This window comes from Lupinus angustifolius, chromosome LG05 (assembly GCF_001865875.1).
Source record: "Lupinus angustifolius cultivar Tanjil chromosome LG05, LupAngTanjil_v1.0, whole genome shotgun sequence".
NCBI lineage: Eukaryota > Viridiplantae > Streptophyta > Magnoliopsida > Fabales > Fabaceae > Lupinus > Lupinus angustifolius.
The window spans coordinates 10,781,083-10,802,526 of record NC_032013.1 but is presented as its reverse complement, the minus strand read 5'-3'; the positions used below and the strand labels follow the sequence as shown (position 1 = coordinate 10,802,526).

The 21,444-nt window shown below is 27.6% G+C and overlaps 1 protein-coding gene across 1 annotated transcript; it reads right to left on the bottom strand.

Annotated features, from left to right (window-relative positions):
* Positions 9,717-14,250, bottom strand: LOC109347763 (transcription factor bHLH18-like). The gene is made up of 5 exons (XM_019587811.1): positions 14,141-14,250; positions 13,605-14,026; positions 13,481-13,571; positions 11,041-11,403; positions 9,717-9,916 (listed from the first exon to the last, which is right to left on the bottom strand). Exons 1-5 carry the CDS (start codon positions 14,177-14,179, stop codon positions 9,818-9,820), a joined length of 1,014 nt encoding a protein of 337 aa, XP_019443356.1. The 5' UTR covers positions 14,180-14,250; the 3' UTR covers positions 9,717-9,817.

The following is a 21,444-nucleotide window of genomic DNA, read 5'->3' as shown; positions in this document are numbered from 1 at the left end:
AATTTTAATATAAAAACGTGTACAAAAATATAATTTAATTGTTAGGGTTATAAAAATATATTTAAAAGTATGCATATTAGTTATTTAAATATAAACATGATCACCTATTTCAATATAATATGTCTTTAAACAGGCTAACAGACCAGACCAGACTTTTAAATAGGCCAGACCTAGGCTTTGAAAAAAAATTAAACAGACTAACATGTTAGGCCCAGACTCCTATATGCTATACATGCTCAGTCTGTTTAAGGCAAAGTCTGGTCTGACCTGTTTCTACCCTTACATCCAGGCATTGTTCAATAATTATAAAAAATAAAAATTCATATGATGAATTAAATTAAATAGTTGAAGATAAAAAAATATAAAAAAACATTGTTATTTTATATGAAGTTGAACAAATCTCATTAGATTATAATTTTTTAGGGATTAAAAATCACATCACATCATAATTTATTTGAAAGTTTCTTAATTTTTCATTAAATTATGCCCATGGGTACCCACATTGCCGATGGAAATACCCGTAGGCTTGGCAGGTGAAAATGGTAGGGCAAAATGAACTGATGGACAAAAATTGTATGTCTTGCCTGCAAAAAAACAGGTTATGCGGACGAGCTCATGGGTATTGCCCATTTTGCTATCTATTTGGATTATACAATAATAATATATAAAACTCATATATTGTCGGTACATATATTTTTTCTCCCTATAAAATACTAAAGTACAAACTAAATAGAATACTCAAACGAAATTGGACATTGCTTTCGCTAAACACTAATAAAATCAACATCGCTCAACTTAGCATATGACATAAGAGAACAGAATGCTGTAGTTACATGTGATATAGCATTTCAAACAATGGATCCATATGTGATTGTTATAGTGAAAGCCCATCTTAAACCAAAATGACAAAAATATCATGTATTTTTCTATTTATAAAGTTTTTTACTCATACTATTATATTTTATATGAGATTTTATATTTGAATATACCTAAATATAAATACTATCAAAATGACATTTTTTAATAAGGTCTAGTTTTTTTGTATTATCAAAAATATTCATCACCTAAAGAATTAGTCACTTTTAGAATTTGTGATTGACTCTTTTAACAAATGTTGCTCCTAAAAATCAAATTTGTTGATTTAGTGGTGTTGCTCACAATTTAGGTAGAATGTTCTCCCTTAAAAACTAAATAGTGAGTGGCTCTATGTGATATGAAACCATAGCCACAAGAAATAATGAACACATAATGTCATTTCAGTCTAATAGACTCGAGCCTTGTATGTGTCTGTTTTCTTGTTTCATGTGTCAAACTCAAGATGCATTTAAATATTAATTCTTATTTCGGAAGTACCAAAGGTATCTCTTAACCTAGGTAAGGAATTAATTTTTATTAACAGATATGCTAATGAATTTTATGGTTAATAATTAGTAATTAGGATCAACACATAGCCATATAAAATACGGAAATCATCTGTTGTCCCATAAATGTGTTATTAATTATAATTGATTGAAAAATTATATTAAGTTAAAAAGTTAATAATTAAATATTCTTCTGACTAATCATAAACAATGACACATAAAATGATACATTTTTGGGATAGAAGTTATTCACCCATAAAATAGGAATAATTAGTGCTCACAAATTTCAAGTTTAAATATAAGCTATCTTAACTTATGCACCAATAAACTTTGAAGTGAAAGTGATTTTGGACTTGATTAAAAAATGTGGTTAAAAAATTGAGATAACTCCTTTGGTTGCTTAGTTTGGTATCATGAAATTGGACCCACCAGCCCAAGGCTTTTATGCTTTCTGTTCAGGCTTCTTACTGGTTCATGTTTTCTTTTTTTTTTTTGGTTTCCTATATGTATCTTTGCACTAGAAACAATCTTATCAGAGTCAGGAACATCTACATGTACATAGGACTAACTCTTCCAGCGGACATTTTTTTCATCCACAAGATTCAAACCCAAAACTTTGCTTAAGGAGAATCAAACATATACCACTTGAACCAACACTAGTTGATATTAATTTATGTCTTTTGTTAGTGGTTTTCTTAGTTTTAATCACTAAGGAATTAAAAATAATTTTTTCACTTCATGAAAAACTTATTCTCTTCAAAATATTCTACCCAAGTACCTCAATAATGAATCATTTAAACTTTAGTTTTGCTACCTTTACCCTTTAGGAACAATGATATAATACAACAATGAAAAAGTTGTGATTAAGAAAGAAAACATTTATTCACGACAATAAAGTATCTCTTCATATCAAAAAATAATTTATCTCCTTAAATTTACTCAATATTTAATACATATCTTTTTTTTATAATATATTTTAAAATAAATTTTTTAAGAGAGAATAAAAATAAGATATTTGTCAAGAGATAAATTATTTATAGTGAGATATATTTACATTAAAAATACAAAATATAGACTAAATAATTTCAATACATTTTAGTTGTATGTCTATCCTCTTTCAAAAATTGAGATTTCCCAACTAGAAAGCGATGGTGCTTAAGGTCACTGAGCTACCCTAAGTGGTCCTATAGTCCTACCCTTAATGATTAGTCAATCATATGCACAATGAGTGAAATCATTTGAATCTAACGGTTGAAATAAAAGTTGCATGTTCAACGAGGTGGTTTGTTTTTCTCTATCTTCATGGTACTAAAACCCAATCACACTCAACATAATAATAACCTAGTACCTATAGTTTCTAATCCTCTCATTACCACAATTGGTTCTATGATATTGTAAGTAACCATCAACACAAACTCCATCAATATAATACATGCATTATATGATAAGATTTATATATCAATTGTAATATTATACACTGACAGTGTAAATATTTATATATAGTCATTGTATCATTCACTCTTCATTTGAAATACTCTTTTTGAATAGTCAATAATAATTGAAAATAAACGATAGATGATATAGTGACAATATATAAAACTCATACACTTTTATTGTTTACATCTTTTTCTCATTATATATTTCATGATCAAGTAAACGATAGATGAACTCACTAAGAGATTCATAGCAGTTTCAGCAACTATACCAGTTTTGAAGAAGGTTAGTATATGTTATGATGCCATAAGTTTTATATAAAGTGGAATACTTGCATGTTAAGTTGGAGTCATTCAATGTTTTATCCTTTCAAAAGTTATATTAATTTGATTTCTAGTAATAACATTCTTCTTTCATATATAAGTTTGATTAGCCATAAACTAAATATTAGTGTTAAAGTAAATTATACTAACAATTAACTTAATTATATTCACTATCAACAATGTGTTAGTCTAGTGGTGTAAGACTCTATAAGATCCTTAAAATCGATAGTTCGATACTTGAGAACAATACTTATCGAGAGGAGCGACTACAAATCCAAAAATGATTAGTTCCTTATTAGTTCCTTACACAACTTAATTATATTAACTACTCATTCTATTAAAAATATTATTATAATCCCTTTGAAGGAGATGAGTATAATTACACTTACCTCCTCATCTGCATAAGTAATATATAAAAAATGGTAGTGATTTGTGTATATGTATATGAAAGAGATATATTATGTATAATTTTACTAAATGTAATATACTTCTATGATTAAAATTTGAGTTAAGTTCATTGTAATTGTCGCAATAAATTAAATGGATAAAAAAATCCCTAAAAAGAAAATTTCATTAAAAAGTGCAATATAATTTAAAATGTTACATGCACTAATAATATATAAAAGTTTTATATATTGTCAGTCTATTATTTACTTTTCATTTTCAAGTGACATTTCAAAAAAAAGGTAATACTATAAATGTATGGTGAAGAATATATTGATTATGTATAAATCTTTATACTCACACTACATAACACTTATAACTAATGTACCAAGTGGAATGCTAATGTTTTGGTTTCATGTGATTTTACATAAGATTCATACTTCATGTACACATTTTTTATATTAAAAAAAAACATAACATTTCTCATATAATATTATTAATGAAATGGTTTATAAAGTGGTGAAGCAATCACTCATGTGAAACAACTTCAACAACGTGTAAGAGAATTAGAAGAACAAAGCAAGAAGATAAGTGTAGAATCAGTGTTATTCATTCAGAAATCTCACATTGCCACTGAAAAAGTCATCACATATGATGCAATAATGAATAGAGAGTATTGAAGAAAGAAGTACTCATCAGAATCCACTGTGACATAGTTCTCAAAATATTTGCTCTATCTAAAAAGTTTTGAAATAATTAGGTAGTGTTACATTTAGGGAATGTGTCATGTTATACTCAACCCCGGTTAAGGAGTCTCCATCAATCGAGAAGTTCCATTGTTAACTGGATATAAAAAGAATGGAAATACAATAAATTATTTCACCCATCTCTTATATCCAACTTGAGAACTTCACATTAGAATAAACTGATAACATATCAATTCTTTTGTTCTATGTTTGCTATAATTTATAATAATATAAAATATCATATAAATTAAATAATTAGAACATTGATTCCATTAATAGGTGTTTATAATCCAAAATAACAAGACAAAACATCATGTTCTATCCTCTTCCATCATCACATGCTACCTATTTAAGTTATAATTATTCAATTATATTTTTGTTCAAAAGCTAGTATTAATATGGTTTTGAAAAATTCTATAACCTTGCTTCAGATAAATGACAAATTCAATCTAACAATGAATGATATAGTGAAAACCTGAAGCTAGCTCTCATGGAGTCACCTAAAGTACAACAACAGTAATCGATGATGGAGTGAAGAAGGTTGATTGTACATAATTGTAAGTTATATGGTTTGATGATATGAAATTTCTCGGTTTCAACATTACTCAATGTCGAGTTATTTGTTGAATAAGGAACAATCTTGGCTTCATTTTTTTAAGGAAGGTTTGCTTATTGATTATTTGTATAGTTATTTAAATAAACATTTTTGTTAAAAGAGGGACAACTCAATCTAGTATAAGGATTTGAAGTATTTTTTTATAACATTAGTTTGTATACAGTCATTATAAGAAGGATTCTATTACTGACTATATAAAGAATGTAAAAGAAGGAATTTGATAATAATAATAATAATAATAATAATAATAATAATAATAATTGAAAGATTAAACCCAAGAATTGCACTATCTAAAGAAGTGAGTAATAGAAATCTAGAATGAGTATGAATAAAAAAAAAGGATTTTAGATAATCTTGCCATAATTTTTATTTTTTTATGTAAAGTTTAAGTGAGTTGGTCCCAAAATTTATCATGGATAGGACAAACTTTACGACTTTTTGAACACTTATAGAGATACTTATATATTATTCATTAATGATACTGACTACAAAATTTGAGTTGATTCCTTATAAATTGCAGTAACATTAGACAACAATAATCTTATATAGTAAATGACCTATAATATATATAAGAGCATTTTTTATTCAATACCACTAACCATTGTGGTTTAAAAATCAACATTAACAAATGTTATATTAAAATTTATATATTTAATAAAGAAATAATTTTTTAGTTCTAAATAAATTTTTTTGTTAAATCCTTATTGTGTTTTGTTTAATGAGATTAGAGGAAGGGGAAGGGAGGGAGAAGTTTTAATTAATTTTTTAGAGAGATGAGTAAAATAAAAAGATCAAAATTCTTATTTTCTTTATTTTTATTTTTATTTTCCTTGAAGAGTAAAGGCTCTGGACAAAAAGATAAATTAGTGAAGCATTTTTAAAATTATCCTCACATCTCATCCCCAAAGAAACACTAAAAAAATTAAATGAGAGTATTTGTGGCAGTTTATTATTAAAGGTCATTAAAAAATGCCACTATAGTTAATAAACACTGAAAAATGCCACTAAAGGTCATTGAAAATTTAAATTTCACTCTGTCCACATTTCATTTCCCCCACGTTTCATTCCCACCATTTCATTTCATGTCCCACATTTCTCACTCGTTTCACTCTTTTAAGAATTTCGTCTCACTTTTTTGTCTTCTTTTAAGCATTTCCATTTTAATCTATTACTTCCATTTCACTAGTTTCTCACTCAATTTTGTTAAGTGTCAAAATTATCATAAGTTTAACATCAATTTTATGATACTTTAACTTTTTTCTTAACCCAAAGTGTTGATTATAGGATCATAAGTGAGTAAAATATGTTAAATGGTCAAATATCACGTTTAAAGTGTTTGTACAGACTAAAACTAGAGGATTGGTCGAAAAAAACTAAGACTATGGGCATTGGTCACTCAGAGGCTCAGTGCATGAACTAAGCCCAACGGATCATACAATGTTTGATACCTGTGCTTGGTGCAAATGCTATGCTCAGCGGCATAGAGAACATGTGCTAAGTGGCAGTGAGAACCTGCGCTCAACCCCATCTCGCATCCAACGAATTTAATTACAAAATTCAACAAATAGTTATTGCCTCGAATATGCCAAGCGGACAGCTTGCGCCCATCGAATTAAGGAGGTGCACCCAACGCCAATATATGCACTCAACGCAAGGTGGTGTGTTGAAAGGTCGAGCCTAACTATACGAAGTGATGCGCTCAGCACAAAGCGGTATGTTGAGCATGAGAGCCAAAATTCAAACACTTTTAAATGGGTATAACATGAGTTTGTAATAGACACTTCTAGAAATATACTTGTAATATAAAATATTCTTAGTTCTTAGGCGATTTTAGCTCCCTTAGAGGTGTAGAAGGAAGGCCTTAGTTCTACAAAGGCTAATCTATGTTCATTGGAGTGATAAATTATCATCTATGAGTTGTATTTTCTCTTACTCTTAATTGCTTTAATTATCTTGAGAAGCTAATTTTCTTGTTTTTGGAATTGAATGTAATATGACCTTGATGTATGCACATTGATTCAGATTTTATACTAATTTGTTATACTTTGATTCTTTTGAGTTGTTTATGTGCTTAACTCTTAATTTAAGTTTGATCTTCTTATTGTGTAAATCGTGAACGAAATATTGGAGAAATCCTTGTTGTAAATTCTGATTTTATGCAACTCATCAACTTGATATAGTTGATAAACATAGATTTATATCAACTTGTCACTTCATGCATATTGTTGTCTTGTTTTGTTAGACATAAAACTAATTCAATAACTTAAGAACTCTCAAACTTCTTAACATAGAATACTGGACATGAAGGTATACTTAACGGTTCATATATCTTAACATTGTCATTTTAGTTACTAGACGTATAACTATTTTGATGAGCAACTAATATGACCAAGACATTAGTGATTAGTATATTTAAGGTGTTGCATTTAACTCAATTTTACATGTATAGACTACTAGACATAGATGAATGATTTTTTGAGTCATAATTCTTTATATTATATGGAAAGTTACTAGACATAGAGCTTTATTGCATAATCTACTAACTTAATTGACATTAGCCTTTGCTACCTTTGAGGCCATTTGTATGAAAGAATTATTGCTAAATCATGAGTTAGTGTTATTGAATTGTGTGTATTGATAGTGAGTAGGAAATTCAGTCCCAACATCTTTAAACAAATTACTTTAACCCGATAGTCAGTTAGTATAGTTGAACAATCTGAAAAATCGATTTAAATATAATTTAGAATAGCAATTGTTGGTTGAAAGAATAATATCCACCACGTCCTCGTGTTTCGACAATCCTTCATTACTTGTTTACGACATTGTTTGGTTCTTTATACACCAATTTGCAGGTTAGTAGGTTCTCATCAACGATGCTCACAAGTCACAACGACAATGTTCTTCGCCAATATTTATTAACTATGTTGGCGATTTTCATTCACCTTAGTAATAAACCACCGTAAATAAGGAAAAAATATTTTCCATTCTCTTGCTCGTTTCTTTAAAATTCATTCCCTTCATTAAACTAAACGCACATTTAATCATTGCCATGATTAAATGATGAGTAAAATGAATAATATTTTTTTTTGTAAAAAATGTATTCTATTTTTTTACAATCTTCGGTTACACAGTTGATGTAACAATATCAATATCCAAAAGTTCATCATATGAAAATAAAGTACAAAACTAACCAAACAAGTAGGAATCATAATGAACTGAACCAACTCGATATTCGTCTAAAATTTAAATTGTTTTTAGTTCGATAAATTTAATTCATAAACCAAACAAGTTGAACTTTACTTGAGCTAAAAATTAAGCTCATATAATTAACAACCCGAACTTGAGGCAGATACATTTTAACTTATTAATTGGTGAGCTAACTAGATTATATGTGTATGTATTTTTGTATATATAATGTATGCATATATATACGTAGAAAATATTTAAATTTATATATCTTAAATAAACAACTATCGTTCCTACTAATGAGTTGAAGAAAACACTTTGTGAATTCTTCACAATCCAAACCAATTCAAGATGATGAGTCAAATTGAACAGATAGCAAACTTTCAAGCATGCTAAGTTCGAGTTGAAAACATAGTTCATTTCAAACTCAAGTTTAGTTTTAAGCCGAGTAAATTTTATCAAGTTAAATTTATGTTTGACACAATTCACCGTGGTTTTTAACCTTTGTAATAAGGCAGGGAAGAAGCTAGCCTCATGTGCATAAAAAGGGGGACAAATTAGATGCATCATTTCAAGTATTACACTATATGGTAAAAATTTAAGATTCGTGAAAAAAATAATTTCTTTTAAATTATAAATAAAAATTATGTTTGACTTTGACAAAATTTTGATATTAAAATAACAAATAAGACGTGCTAACAAATTTCATCATAGAAAATGCTATAGGAGACATCACTACCAAAAACATGTTCAGTGGCCACATTTCTTAGAAACAGAGATAAATTTCGAAATTAGATATAATATTGTCTTTGAATCTTATATTGTTTTTAGAGTATAATATTTATGTAATAATAGTGTAAAGATATATATACTGTCAATATATCATCTGTCTTTGATTATGTTTTATGAATAGTCAATCATAATAGAAAATGAATGATAAATAAATAGTGTAAAATACATTGTCGTTATATACATATTTTTTTATGTTTTTTTTATCTCTCTTATTATTCTCATTTTCTTTTTTGTAGTTCGTTTGGTCATTTCTCTCTATTCTACATTCTGAATGATTTTCAATTTTCTCTCACCTCTCATCACAAACTCACCATCTCTCACTATAATGGATACTTTTCTCTCTGACGCAATTTCTCTGTACACGTGGTCTCTAATTTTACATTTTATAATTATTCCATCAGTATAATATTTATGTACTAACAGTGAAAAGATTTATACATTTGGATTACTTCTTATGAATAGTCATTAATGATTGAAAATGAATAGTGAACGATGTAATAACATTATCAAAACTCTTATATTGTATATATACATCTTTTTCCCCTTTATTTTAATTATATTTCCTAATGTTTGAGATTTTTTTGCTTAGTGGATGTTGGACTAGCAGATTTATACTTGTTTTTATGATGAAGCTATTTTAAAATTCTACCTACAATGAATAACTAAATACAATTAAGTTGTTGAAGTGAAATGGATAACCTAATATAACAATAATGCTAACAAAAGAAAGGAACAAATGTAATCTAAATCTCAATTCAAACTCATTTCATTTAACCAATACACTCTATAAAAACACCTTATATATTTATTTGTACAATATACAACAAAATTCAACCTCACTCAAATGAAAGAAAAAAAACATCATAGAAATTAAAAGTACAACAAAATTCAACCTCACCCACATGAAATAAAAAAAAAACATTATAGAATTAAAAAGTTGAAGATGATAAACATAAAATGCTGTCGGTTGATACACTAGTACGGGTCACTATTGCAGGGCATGTGCGAATTCCGGATAACATTTCTGAGGTTTTTCACTAAATCATTCACCGTCATATTGTACGTGTTACTCATCTGCAATAATATGAATAAAGTCATTTATTATTTCAACTTTCCATGCATCTATTCTATTATTTCAATCAAACAAAACTTACTTACTACAAGTTTGGACCCACATGCTCTACAAATTTTAGATTATATAATTAAATATATATATGGATATTGGAAATAATGAATATAATTAATGTGGTCTTAGAAATTTTATAATTGAGTGGGGTAATTGCTTCTATTATTGCTGATTGACTTAGCCAGGTTCGTCATGGTTGGCCTTAGGGACATTTTAAATTAATTAAAGTGATAAATATTATAAAATTTATCTACTAAATCTTTAGTTCTGAAGTAGTCAAGGTTCATTGAATATAGTCTATTAATGTTCATCAATAATTAAAGAAAAATATAAATCTTCAATTATTTAGAAGTTATTGTAAGATTTTGATTGGTTATGTATGTTTATAGACTATATACATACAAGATCTATTTCCTAATGAAATGTCATTCCATGCAGTTTTTTTGTGCCTAAAGTAGTAAACTGAAGTCTTTTTTGTTATTAACATTGTTTGTTTGGAGATTAAATGAAAAGAGTAATATTTATTTATTGTTAGTGTAAATATTTATATACAGTCAATACATTATTTATCATTGATTTGTATTACTTTTATAAAGATTCAATAATAATAAAACATGAATAGTGAATATGAATGACAACGAGGCGGATTAGTGTCAAGTTTATACTTACCCAACTCTAAACCCGAATTTAGCAGGTTGAAAATAATGGTACCACCCCAAACCCGTCGGATTTCGGGTAGCCCCAACCCAATAGGAGCCCGCCCAAAACATGTATTTCTATGTATATATTTTCAAATATATGTCAAATTTCTTATATGTATATATATATATATAGATTTTATACTATGTATTTATGTGTAATGTTATAATTATTAATATATTAATCGAGTTTAGGGTAAGTTATACCAAACTCGAACCCGAAAGTTGAACTCGGGTAAATCTAAACTCGAAACCAATCACATCAGATTTTTCATGTTAAATTCGGGTGAGTATCCATAGGATCGATTTTTATTATTATATCCCTACTAATAAATGTTACAATAACAACGTATAAAATTAGTTTGAGTGTATACCTGAGCGACAACAGTGATGCCAAGTGTGAAATTCCCAAATGGCAAGACACTTGTACCAGTGACACAAAGGTGAAGATTTTCAAGTTGGTCCAATAATTTGAGCTCAATGCCATTTTCTTTCTCACAATGAATCTCAATTAGAACCTCATTACCCAAAACTCTTGCTTCAATCTCTGGAAGTGTACAACAATCTTCACAACTTGTTTCACTACAAGTGCTTTCTTCATTTCCACTTATATCAGATTTCTTGATTAATATAACTGATTCTGAACCATTTTTCTCTTCTTTTTCTAGCTTTTCCACTTTTTCTTGAAGTTGCTTCACATAATCGATTGCAGCTCTAAGTATAGATGCTTTGTCCGTCTATACAATATGTAGAAAATGATCATGCACAATATAGATTTGAAAACCATAAGATATTAAATAGATTGTAATATTTACGCACAGTTAGCGTAAAGATTTATACATAGCTAATATATATTCATCATTCATTTGTATTATTTATATTTAAAAGTTAATGATAATTAAGTTTTAATGGTAAAAAATATGATCACAATGTAAAAACTCTGATATATACATCGTTTTCTCTGGTAAATATAGATGTCTTACTTTTGATACATTTATATTAAATAAGATTGTTCAAAATTAAAATTCTTATACTAGTATGTGTGAGAATAACTTTATTTTTATTTTTATCATATGACAAGACAAACAAAAAAGGACACCAATGCAAAAAGTTATTATATTAACTTTTCCTTATGAATGTTTTATCATCATCTATCATTCTCTCAAGTGGGTCCCAAAAGATATTATTTTAATAAAACACGTGTTTTTGTCAGAGTAAAAATGATAGAAATTCATATGGTATACAGGTAAAAATAACATAGCATACATTTAATATAAACTATAGGAGAAAACTTTGCAATGATTATTCAGTATAATAATCAAATCCTATACGTAATAATATATTATTATTATAAGGAATAGTTATGATTTTAAATTACCTGTCACGTGTTGAGACTTGAGAGTGAAATTCTATATATGTAGCTTCTGATATTTGTTGTAGGGTAATATTAATATATAAGTATTAAAAGTTTTAAAATAACAAAGTTGAAGTCACTATAGATTTTAATATCAGTGCATGATTGAAGTCATTTAATGTATGTTGCTGATGAAGGTTTAAATAAGGAGAAACGTTAATAAGTCACTCTTCTAATGTAATTTTGCATTGAACATTGTTGCACCTAATATTTTGAAATGTACTTAGTTTATACGGTTAGTATAAAAATTTATATACAATAAATATATTATATATTTTGTACTATATTTGGAAGAGTAAACAGTAATTAAAAAATCAATAATAGATAATAGAGTAATAATATATATTACTCTTCTTTTATATTTTTTTCCTCTTTGACTTATACTTTCAATGTTAATTTACTCAACTTGTATATATTAAATAATGTCATGGGATATAAAGTAATGTAAGGAAATATTTTCTCTGTTACTAAGATTATTCTTTATCTTTTAGTAAGGAATTAACTTTTTGTGTAGTGTATAACTATTTCTTTCAGTAAGTGTTTCTTTTAAAAATTGAACCTTTAATTTTTTTGTCGTTATCAGAATATAACGAAATCTTGTACCACTAGACTAATGTATTAGGAAAATATTGTAAGGATATTGTTCAAATAATATAAAGAAAAGATAAAAAAATAAAAATTAAGTCTAACACTTTGCATATTTGAAAATATTATTTTTAATACAATTTTTCTCTGTCATAAACGATAATCAATAACCATAAAACACTTCTTCAGATTCTCAAATCATAAAATTTGATTTGATTTCTCTTTATAAGAGGTGTGACGAATAGAATAACTTATTACTACTATTATTAAAGTGCTGTGTGTTAGGTTATCTTATACAAATTATTACCTAATTTATTAAATATATTTTTTATAATACAAAATTTGTTTTTGTGATTCTGTTTTGGTGGAAACATCTATAATAAGTAATAATAATAAAACTCTGAACATAGATTTTCTCCCCAAAAAATCACTTATCGGTACTTGTATTTTTATGATTCTCTATTATTACCCTTAGAATAACTATTTTTATATTGTTACGTTAACATCAATAATAGTCCTGAGAAATTATTGTATAATCTTGATTCAATGATATATGGTCCCATGAATAATTTAGATAATACTAATTAACTAATCAATAATTTCATAAAATGATATTTAAATCATTAATAATAAATATAATATCTATGAACTGACAGCGTAAAGATATATACACAGCCGATACATCATCTAACATTCATTAATATTACTTTTTCATAGACTCAATAACGATTGAAAATGAACAGTGAATGATGAACTGATAATATATAAAACTCTTACATTGTCAATGCATAGATGTTTTTCGGATTAATGGTTACCTTGTTAAGGCCAGGAATAGTGGCTGAAAGTGCTATGAACCTTTCAGTCAAATCTTGTCTCCTTTTCCTCTCTGCCATTATATGATCCATTGTTTGTGAAGAATTTGTGCCTTTCTTTCCTCCAACATGATTCTTGTTCACCCTTTCTCTTGGTCTAAGTTCTCCAAATTTCCTTTTATTTTGATTATTAGAAGAAGGTTTTTCCTCATCTCCTAATAAATGTTCATAATTATTTTGATGTTGTTCATGGGTAATAGGTTTCATTGTTGAGTCACCAAAAGAGAGAATGCAAGTCCTTGGAGTTAAAGTGTTACTAGGTCTTTTCTCACCACCATGTTCATTACTCGCCACCATCGGTGGAATAACACCACCGTCGACGATGGCGGTGGTGGCAGCAGCAACGATGGTGGTGGGACTATTTTGAAAGGAGGAATGATTTGTTTCATTTTCGAAAGAGAAGGGTGGTTGTTCAAGAAAGATTTCTCTAAGGAACTCATCATCATCTTCATTGTGGCACTTTTCTAAGAAAATATCATCATTCATTTCCTATACACATTCATTGGAAAAAAGACTATAGGTTATATGAGTTAATATTAATACTATAGTATTAATTAATAATGATACATATGCATAGATATTATGAGAGTTTATGTTACTTACCATATGAAGATGCCAATTCTCCCAAGATTCTTCCTCCATTATAATTTAGAAAATGGGTTTTTGAATGTGATTTGGATTTTCGATGGTGGAGTGACACATGAAGATTAATGGCCTTTAAATTTAAGGGCAGTGTGTGTGTGGCTAAGTAGTAGGTAGTGGATGAAGACAATAAATTACTCGTTTATCATGCCTCTCTATTTTCAGCCGTTGGATTGATAATAATAGTAAGGGAAAGTCATTTTGTGGGACCATCAATGTTGGAATATTACGAATCGGTTAATAAAAATATATCATGTCAATTCAAAGTTAAAATATTAATTATTAATATTATTTTTGTTTTATTATCATTAGTTGAGACATGATTTGAGACAATATTTGACACCTCATATATTTGTTGGTGAGAAGAAGTTTAAATGTGATTTTAATTTCTACAAATAGAGTGATACTATTTTCTACCCATGAGAAAATTACTCCAATCATTACGTATTAATTCATAAAAATTATAAAATTATTAAACAATATTATTGTATTGAGAATAATGTTTCTCTTATTATTTTCAAGAGAATGAAGAAAAGTAGAATTAAATGACCAATAAAAAATATGATATGTATCATTAACAATGAATATAAAATTGGAAAAACTTTGATTAAACCTTAAAATCTTAAAACAACAATAAATTTAAAACAAAACAAGAAATTAATACTTTGTCTTTATTTATAACTAGTGTGCACAGACACTTCGTGCCTGCTGATGAATATTGTGTGATACTACATATTTCATTTTTATATATTTCATTTTTTGAATTAGAATGTATTTATATATTATATTTTTTGTGTGTTTATGATAATATTTTTAATGTGAGATATATGGTTAATTAATGTATTGGTGGTGGTTGTTAGGATTATATAGTTTTTTTGTAAAAATTAAATAATATTAAGGGCAAAATAGGAAATAAAAATTACATCATGAGAGAAGTTATTTCAAGTTTTGACTTTATATATAGTATAGAAGTATATATATAATATAAGTCGTTTTATAATATATAGATAGTGCTAAATAAAACTAGGGAAATATATCGTTAATGATTACATCGTATATTTATTATTCCTTTATATTTCAATAAAACCTTTCACTTTTTTCATAATTGAATGAAAGAGTAATTTTGATTTTTTTTAAATTTTCACATAATTTTTAATAAGTTAAAGTAATAATGACTTTTATATGCGATAATTAAGTAAATGTGACTTATTATTAAGGGCTGAGACTAACAACAAAAGACAATGAAATAATGAAATATTCTGATGACTATTGATTTGATCTAGAGTGATAAATCTGAGATTGCCCTACAAATTTTTTTAATTAACATATAATATTGTATGAGGAAATTTACAATTTTTATTTGTTAATTAAAAATTGGCATGTCTGAACATTTAATTTGAAGAAAGTAGGTCTTAAATCCAACAATTAATATTATTTATTTATATCTTAAAAAAATCATTTTAATGCTATAAATTTATGTACATATAAAATTATTGAGTCTGACTTTGGTTATATATGAAGGGGTGTGACAACCACAACATTAATAATTTTTTGATACTACCAAATATATTATGTTATTCTTTTTGGGTAAGGAATATCAATAATGGTGCTACCTCACTGTTATAGACGCGACATGAATAAATATAACGGCGTCACCTTTGATATTTTTAGTGAGAAAATGTGAAAATCCAATTTTAAAAAATAAGGATTGATCCATTCAAAGAGAGCATTTAAGTCTGGGAGCCAGTTTCGGATGAGGAATATATTAGGCACCGTATGTTATAAAAACAGTATCAAGATTAATTATGTGGATATTCACTCAAAATATTAATTTTATCATCATATTACTAAATTAAATAAAGAAAGACCAAAAAACATTTTTTTTTATTTTTTGTGCCGCACAGGGGAATACCTGCTCCTACGTATCTCTAGGTGCAATAAATCAAGGATACGTAGTTCTTTCAGAAAATAATTGATTGATTGATATTTTTTAATAATTGGAAATATTAACAACATAAAGCAATGTGACAAGGAATAAAACCTATAGTGAGCTACCTCATATTGCTTTTAAAAATTATTCGAAATATAACAACATAAAGTAATGCGACAAGACACGAGACTTATAGTGGGCTATCTCACATTACTCTTAAAAATTATTTGAAATATTAATAACGGTAGCGTGACATGAGACCTGTAGTGAGTTACCTCACATTGCTTTTAAAAAAAATTATTTGAAATATTAACAATATAAGATAGAGCGATAAGACACGGGACGTATAGTGGGCTACCTCACATTGTTTTTAAAAACTATTTGAAATGTTAACAACATAAAGTAGCGCGACAAGACACAGGGCATATAGTGGGCTATCTGATATTGCTTTTAAAAATTATTTGAAATATCAGCAACATAAGGTAACGCAATAAGGCGCAAGACCTATAGTGAGCTACCTCACATTACTTTTAAAAATTATTTGAAATATTAACAACATAAAGTAGCGCAAGAGACATATAGTAGGCTACCTCACATTGCTTTTAAAAATTATTTGCAATATTAACAACATAAGGTAGCGCAAGATGACATATAGTAGGCTACCTCACATTGCTTTTAAAAATTATTTGAAATATTAGCAATATAAAATTGCGCGACGAAACTAAGGGTCTATGTAGACTACCTCACATTGTTTTAAAATATATATTTTCTTATTACATTTTATATATAAATATATACATTATTAACTAACCACATAATAATAATAAATAAATAAAAGAAACATAATAAAGAATATAAAAAAGTAAATAAGGAAAGAATTTAATTAGATGTTTAGGGTTACAAATTAATTTGGGCATTTAGGATTATGGGGAAATAAATTTGATTTAGGGATTTTGGTTAAAATTGACCTAAGTTAAAAATGATTTAGGGGTTTAGGTTAAAAATTGATTTGAGAGTTTAGATTCAAATGATTTGGGGGTTTAGATTAAAAATTGATTTGGGGTTTTAGGTTAAAATTAGTCCAACGATTTAGATTAAAAACCATAGTTATAAAAACCGTACCTTACCGGCTGGTTTAACTGGTGAACCGGACTCCTAACCGTTACGACATAGGTGTTGAACCGGTCAAGTATCAAAATCGGTCAAAACCGGTCAAAAACCGGTCAAAACTGGTGAATTTACTAAACCAGCCGGTTTATACACATATTTTTTTTAAAAAAAAACTTAGAAACTTAAAAACTCATTACAAGGTGACTCATCTTTCCAACACCTCTTCAATACTTCAAGACACATGCTTCCAATGGATACTTAGATTACACATTTTAGTTCATAACATTCGTGTGTAATTTCAGTGACATTTGCGTAATCTTGGAGTACTGTCTGAAGATAGGATTTGGTAGAAAAGTATAATATTCATATAAGACAACTTTGACTCGTTGGTGTTAAATGTTAAAACTCCAAATTTATTTGTTTTATAGAGTAAGTTGTGAACTTATGTCATTTATTTATATTTTGTTGTTGTTAAGTGATATTTTTGGATTGATATATGTTTTTTAATTTAGACTTTGAATTTGTTAAAGACTTAAAATTGTTTATTTATATGAATTTTGAGTAGATTATAAATATGGATTATAAATTTGAGTATTTACCTATTTGAATTTTTTTTTGTTATAGGTTTATATATATATAAATATAAGTAGGTATGTCCGGTTTAACCGGCATGCGGTTTAATTACTGAACAACTGGTTGAACCACTATACAAGTATCCTGACCGGTTTGATAACCGGTACGGTTTTAACAACACTTTTAAAAACTGATTTGAGGATCAGGTTTAGGGTTGTTAAAGGAGACAACTCATATGGTTGATGGATCACCGCATCTCTGACAATGTCGACTCATCTAGGAGGCACTGCACTATTAGCAGTCAGTGTCACGAACCGACGCCCTGATTCTAGGGAAGTGTTTTGTCCCTCGTTCTCTTATTCGGTTTGAGCAACTTAATAAATCGAATACTTGGTTACTCAATGTAATTAATACAAATGAATTTGAGCAACAATAGCACAATGACAAAGTGAGAAAAAAAAAAGAAATAATAGAAGAAGAACCTCTTGTTACTTTATTTATGGAGGGAGGATGAGAAGATCAATATTGTATAGTTACACCCTCCTTTTTCTTTCTCGGATGATAAATACCTTCATTCTATTCCTTATCTCTCCTTAGATTTAGGGTTGCATCTTCTTTAAAAAAAATTCTAAGTGTGACACATTGGTGCTAAAATTAGGATTATAAAGGGAGGGTAAATTAGGGTTGCAGCAACAAGCCCAATTGCCTCACTCTTTAAATTTTTACTCATCCTTTATTTACTCATTATTTTTATTAAAAATATTTTCACATCGGTCAAAATTAGGTGTTTACAAATAATGATAAATATTGTCAAGATAGTTATGATTTTGGTGATAATAGTGATAGCAATGATGATGATAGTTGTAAACTTATGATAGTAATAATAACAATAGAATAGTGGTTAGGGTGATAGTGATGGTCGAGATGGTAGCATCAGTAATTGAGATGGTGGTCGAGGTGCAATGGTCATAGCTAGAGGGGTAATGAAAGTCATTGTTGAGGATGGTAGTAATGGTGGTACAAGAAGCAATTTTATATTTTTGTGGAAAAGAATATAGTAAAAATATTTTTGTTTTAAAAATAGATGTAAAAGGATTTTGAAATGAGTTAAACAAATAATTTTTTTTTTGTTGAACAAGTTTTGTTTTTAAACTAACATTTCAAAATAAAAAATTGTAAATTCACAACCAGACGAAACTAGGCTTAAGGTAAGTATTGTGTGTGGTAGTAATAGTCTAATAGATCATCATTGAGGCTTGCAATAGAATATGAACTCGAGTAGTAATTTCTTCACGTTGAAAATGAGGAATTGTCTATGGTTTGAACTTTGAACAATGGTTATAGACATCTTTCATATATAGTGATTTTTATTTATTCATGCATTTCAAAAGGGGATAAGAAAGAGTCATGATAGGACACTACTCATGACATTTTTAAAGATGTAATGCTAGTACATTTTTGAATTTTGTTGAATAATGGATGATAATCGTACATTATATATTATTAATGTATACATTTCTCAAAATGTTTTACATTAGATATATTATTTTTATTTAGTAATAAATAACAATGATTTAATATGTATATACTAATAATGTAAGTATTTTTTATACTATCAATAAATCATCTACTATTTATATATAAATTATCATCAACTTTCAAAAACAAAAGTAATATAAATCAATAATATAAAAAAATTTATACTCACTAAATGTATTTTAAACTCAAATAACAATTCATATGTGAATAATGATTGATATTCTTTTGTGCATACAATATTTTCTCATTATTTTTTATTTCTTCATTTCCCCCAACTATTACACTTAAAGGCAATAGCAGTTTTCACCAAAAAAGGGCAACAACAGTTAGCAAAATACACACAAATCTGTTCGGACTTAATAGTATATTAGGTGGGAAATTATTATGACTTCACTGTCATATTGAATTTCTTACCGTACCTAATACGGAACTCTTAACTTTGTCACTAATGTCCCCAACAACTTTCACTCTATCAACATTGATTAATAGTAACATTTTCTCTTTTAGTAGTTACTCGTCTATAAGTATTTGGTTATATAACTAAATCTAACTTACAGACAGTCCTTTATATAATACAACTCTTAATAAAAATATCAATTGTTAGAACTTAAGATATTAGGAAATTCCAACTTGAAAGAATAATCTATTAAGTAAAAAGTCTCGTATGTTATAAATTCTAACCATATTCAACCGAAATTATTTCAAGAAAAAGGTAAAACTATCACATTTTCCTCATTTGCTTTTTTCTTCATTCAAGTAACTCATTTCTTTAATAAAAAATTATGTTCACTTTTCTCTATTTAATTTGTATGATTAAACCAAAACAAAATCAAAGGTTTGCGATGAAAAACTATAAATGACTAAAATATGTTAACATGTTCTGGGAAGAAACTTACAAAATTTTGTCGAAAGCAAAATTGTATTATTAGACCAAAACAAAATCAAAGGTTAATTAAGTGGTGATGAAAATTTATAAAAAATGACTAAAATATGTAACATGTTTAACTTGTTCTGGAAAGAAACTTACAATTTTTTGTCCAAAGTAAAACGTGGCTTAATAAACCCATGCATTAATACTATATTATTATCTTCACATAGGTGCGTCGTTTCTGGAATACTCTCTTTTGTCCTATAGTAAATAAAGAATATATAATCTATGAAGCACAGATATGGATACATGTATCGGATACGATATGTATTCGATACGTCGACACGCATTTTTTATAAAATGTAGGATACGATACGTTCATGGATACGTGAATAAATTAATAAAAAAATACATAAAATATGATAAAATTATAAGTGTAAATCTTCTTCTTCTCTCCTACCCTCTTTCTTCTCTTCTCTGTTAAGAAATAAAGGTAAGCCCTTTATTTATCTTCTCTATTAATACTCACACATTCTCTTCTCTTTATAAACATACTAAGTGAAAAGAAACTAAGAAGTAAGAAAGGTAAGCCTTTTTCTGTTTGCTCTTCATAGCATACCTATGGCGGTAGAGGCAGTAACACTAAGCATCGGTCAGCGACGTTATGGATCGGAAAGTACCAGCTATTCGAGAGTCAATATGGTGTGATGGAAAGTTGGTATGATGTGACCTTTAAATAAGTGAGTGTTTATTGAAAACAAATCTATCTTATCATTAAAACGAATCTATATATCCTATATTTTATTGAAAATGAATCTATATATCCTATATTTTATTGAAAATGAATCTATATATCCTATATTTTATTGAAAATGAATCTATATATCCTATATTTTATTGAAAACGAATCCGATATGTGTCTTGATATTTATTTTTATTTATTTATTTTTTTTATTTTTGGATACTCTATGAACACGTATATCCTTCACGAATCTGAGCGTATCCGTGTCGGATACGTGTCGGACACCGACACGCGAGGGTATTTGGCGAATCCGTACTTCATAGTATATAATTATGGCACTCAAATAATGTTTGTCTTCAAAATTTTCAACATCCCACAATTTCTAAATTAAACAACTATTCCTGAAAAAATCTATTGCATAGGAAATTCATTCATAACCATACATTCTATATTTACCATCTATAGCAACAAAAATAAGAGATGACAGATAATTCCATGAACAT

Excerpts from the sequence above, each read along its gene's own strand:
- LOC109347763 (XM_019587811.1), bottom strand. The coding sequence starts at position 14,179 with ATGGAGGAAGAATCTTGGGAGAATTGGCATCTTCATATG. Across the intron at positions 14,027-14,140 it reads AGAATTGGCATCTTCATATG|GAAATGAATGATGATATTTT; the intron begins GTAAGTAACATA and ends GAATGTGTATAG. Across the intron at positions 13,572-13,604 it reads AGGGTGAACAAGAATCATGT|AATGGATCATATAATGGCAG; the intron begins TGGAGGAAAGAA and ends TTCTTCACAAAC.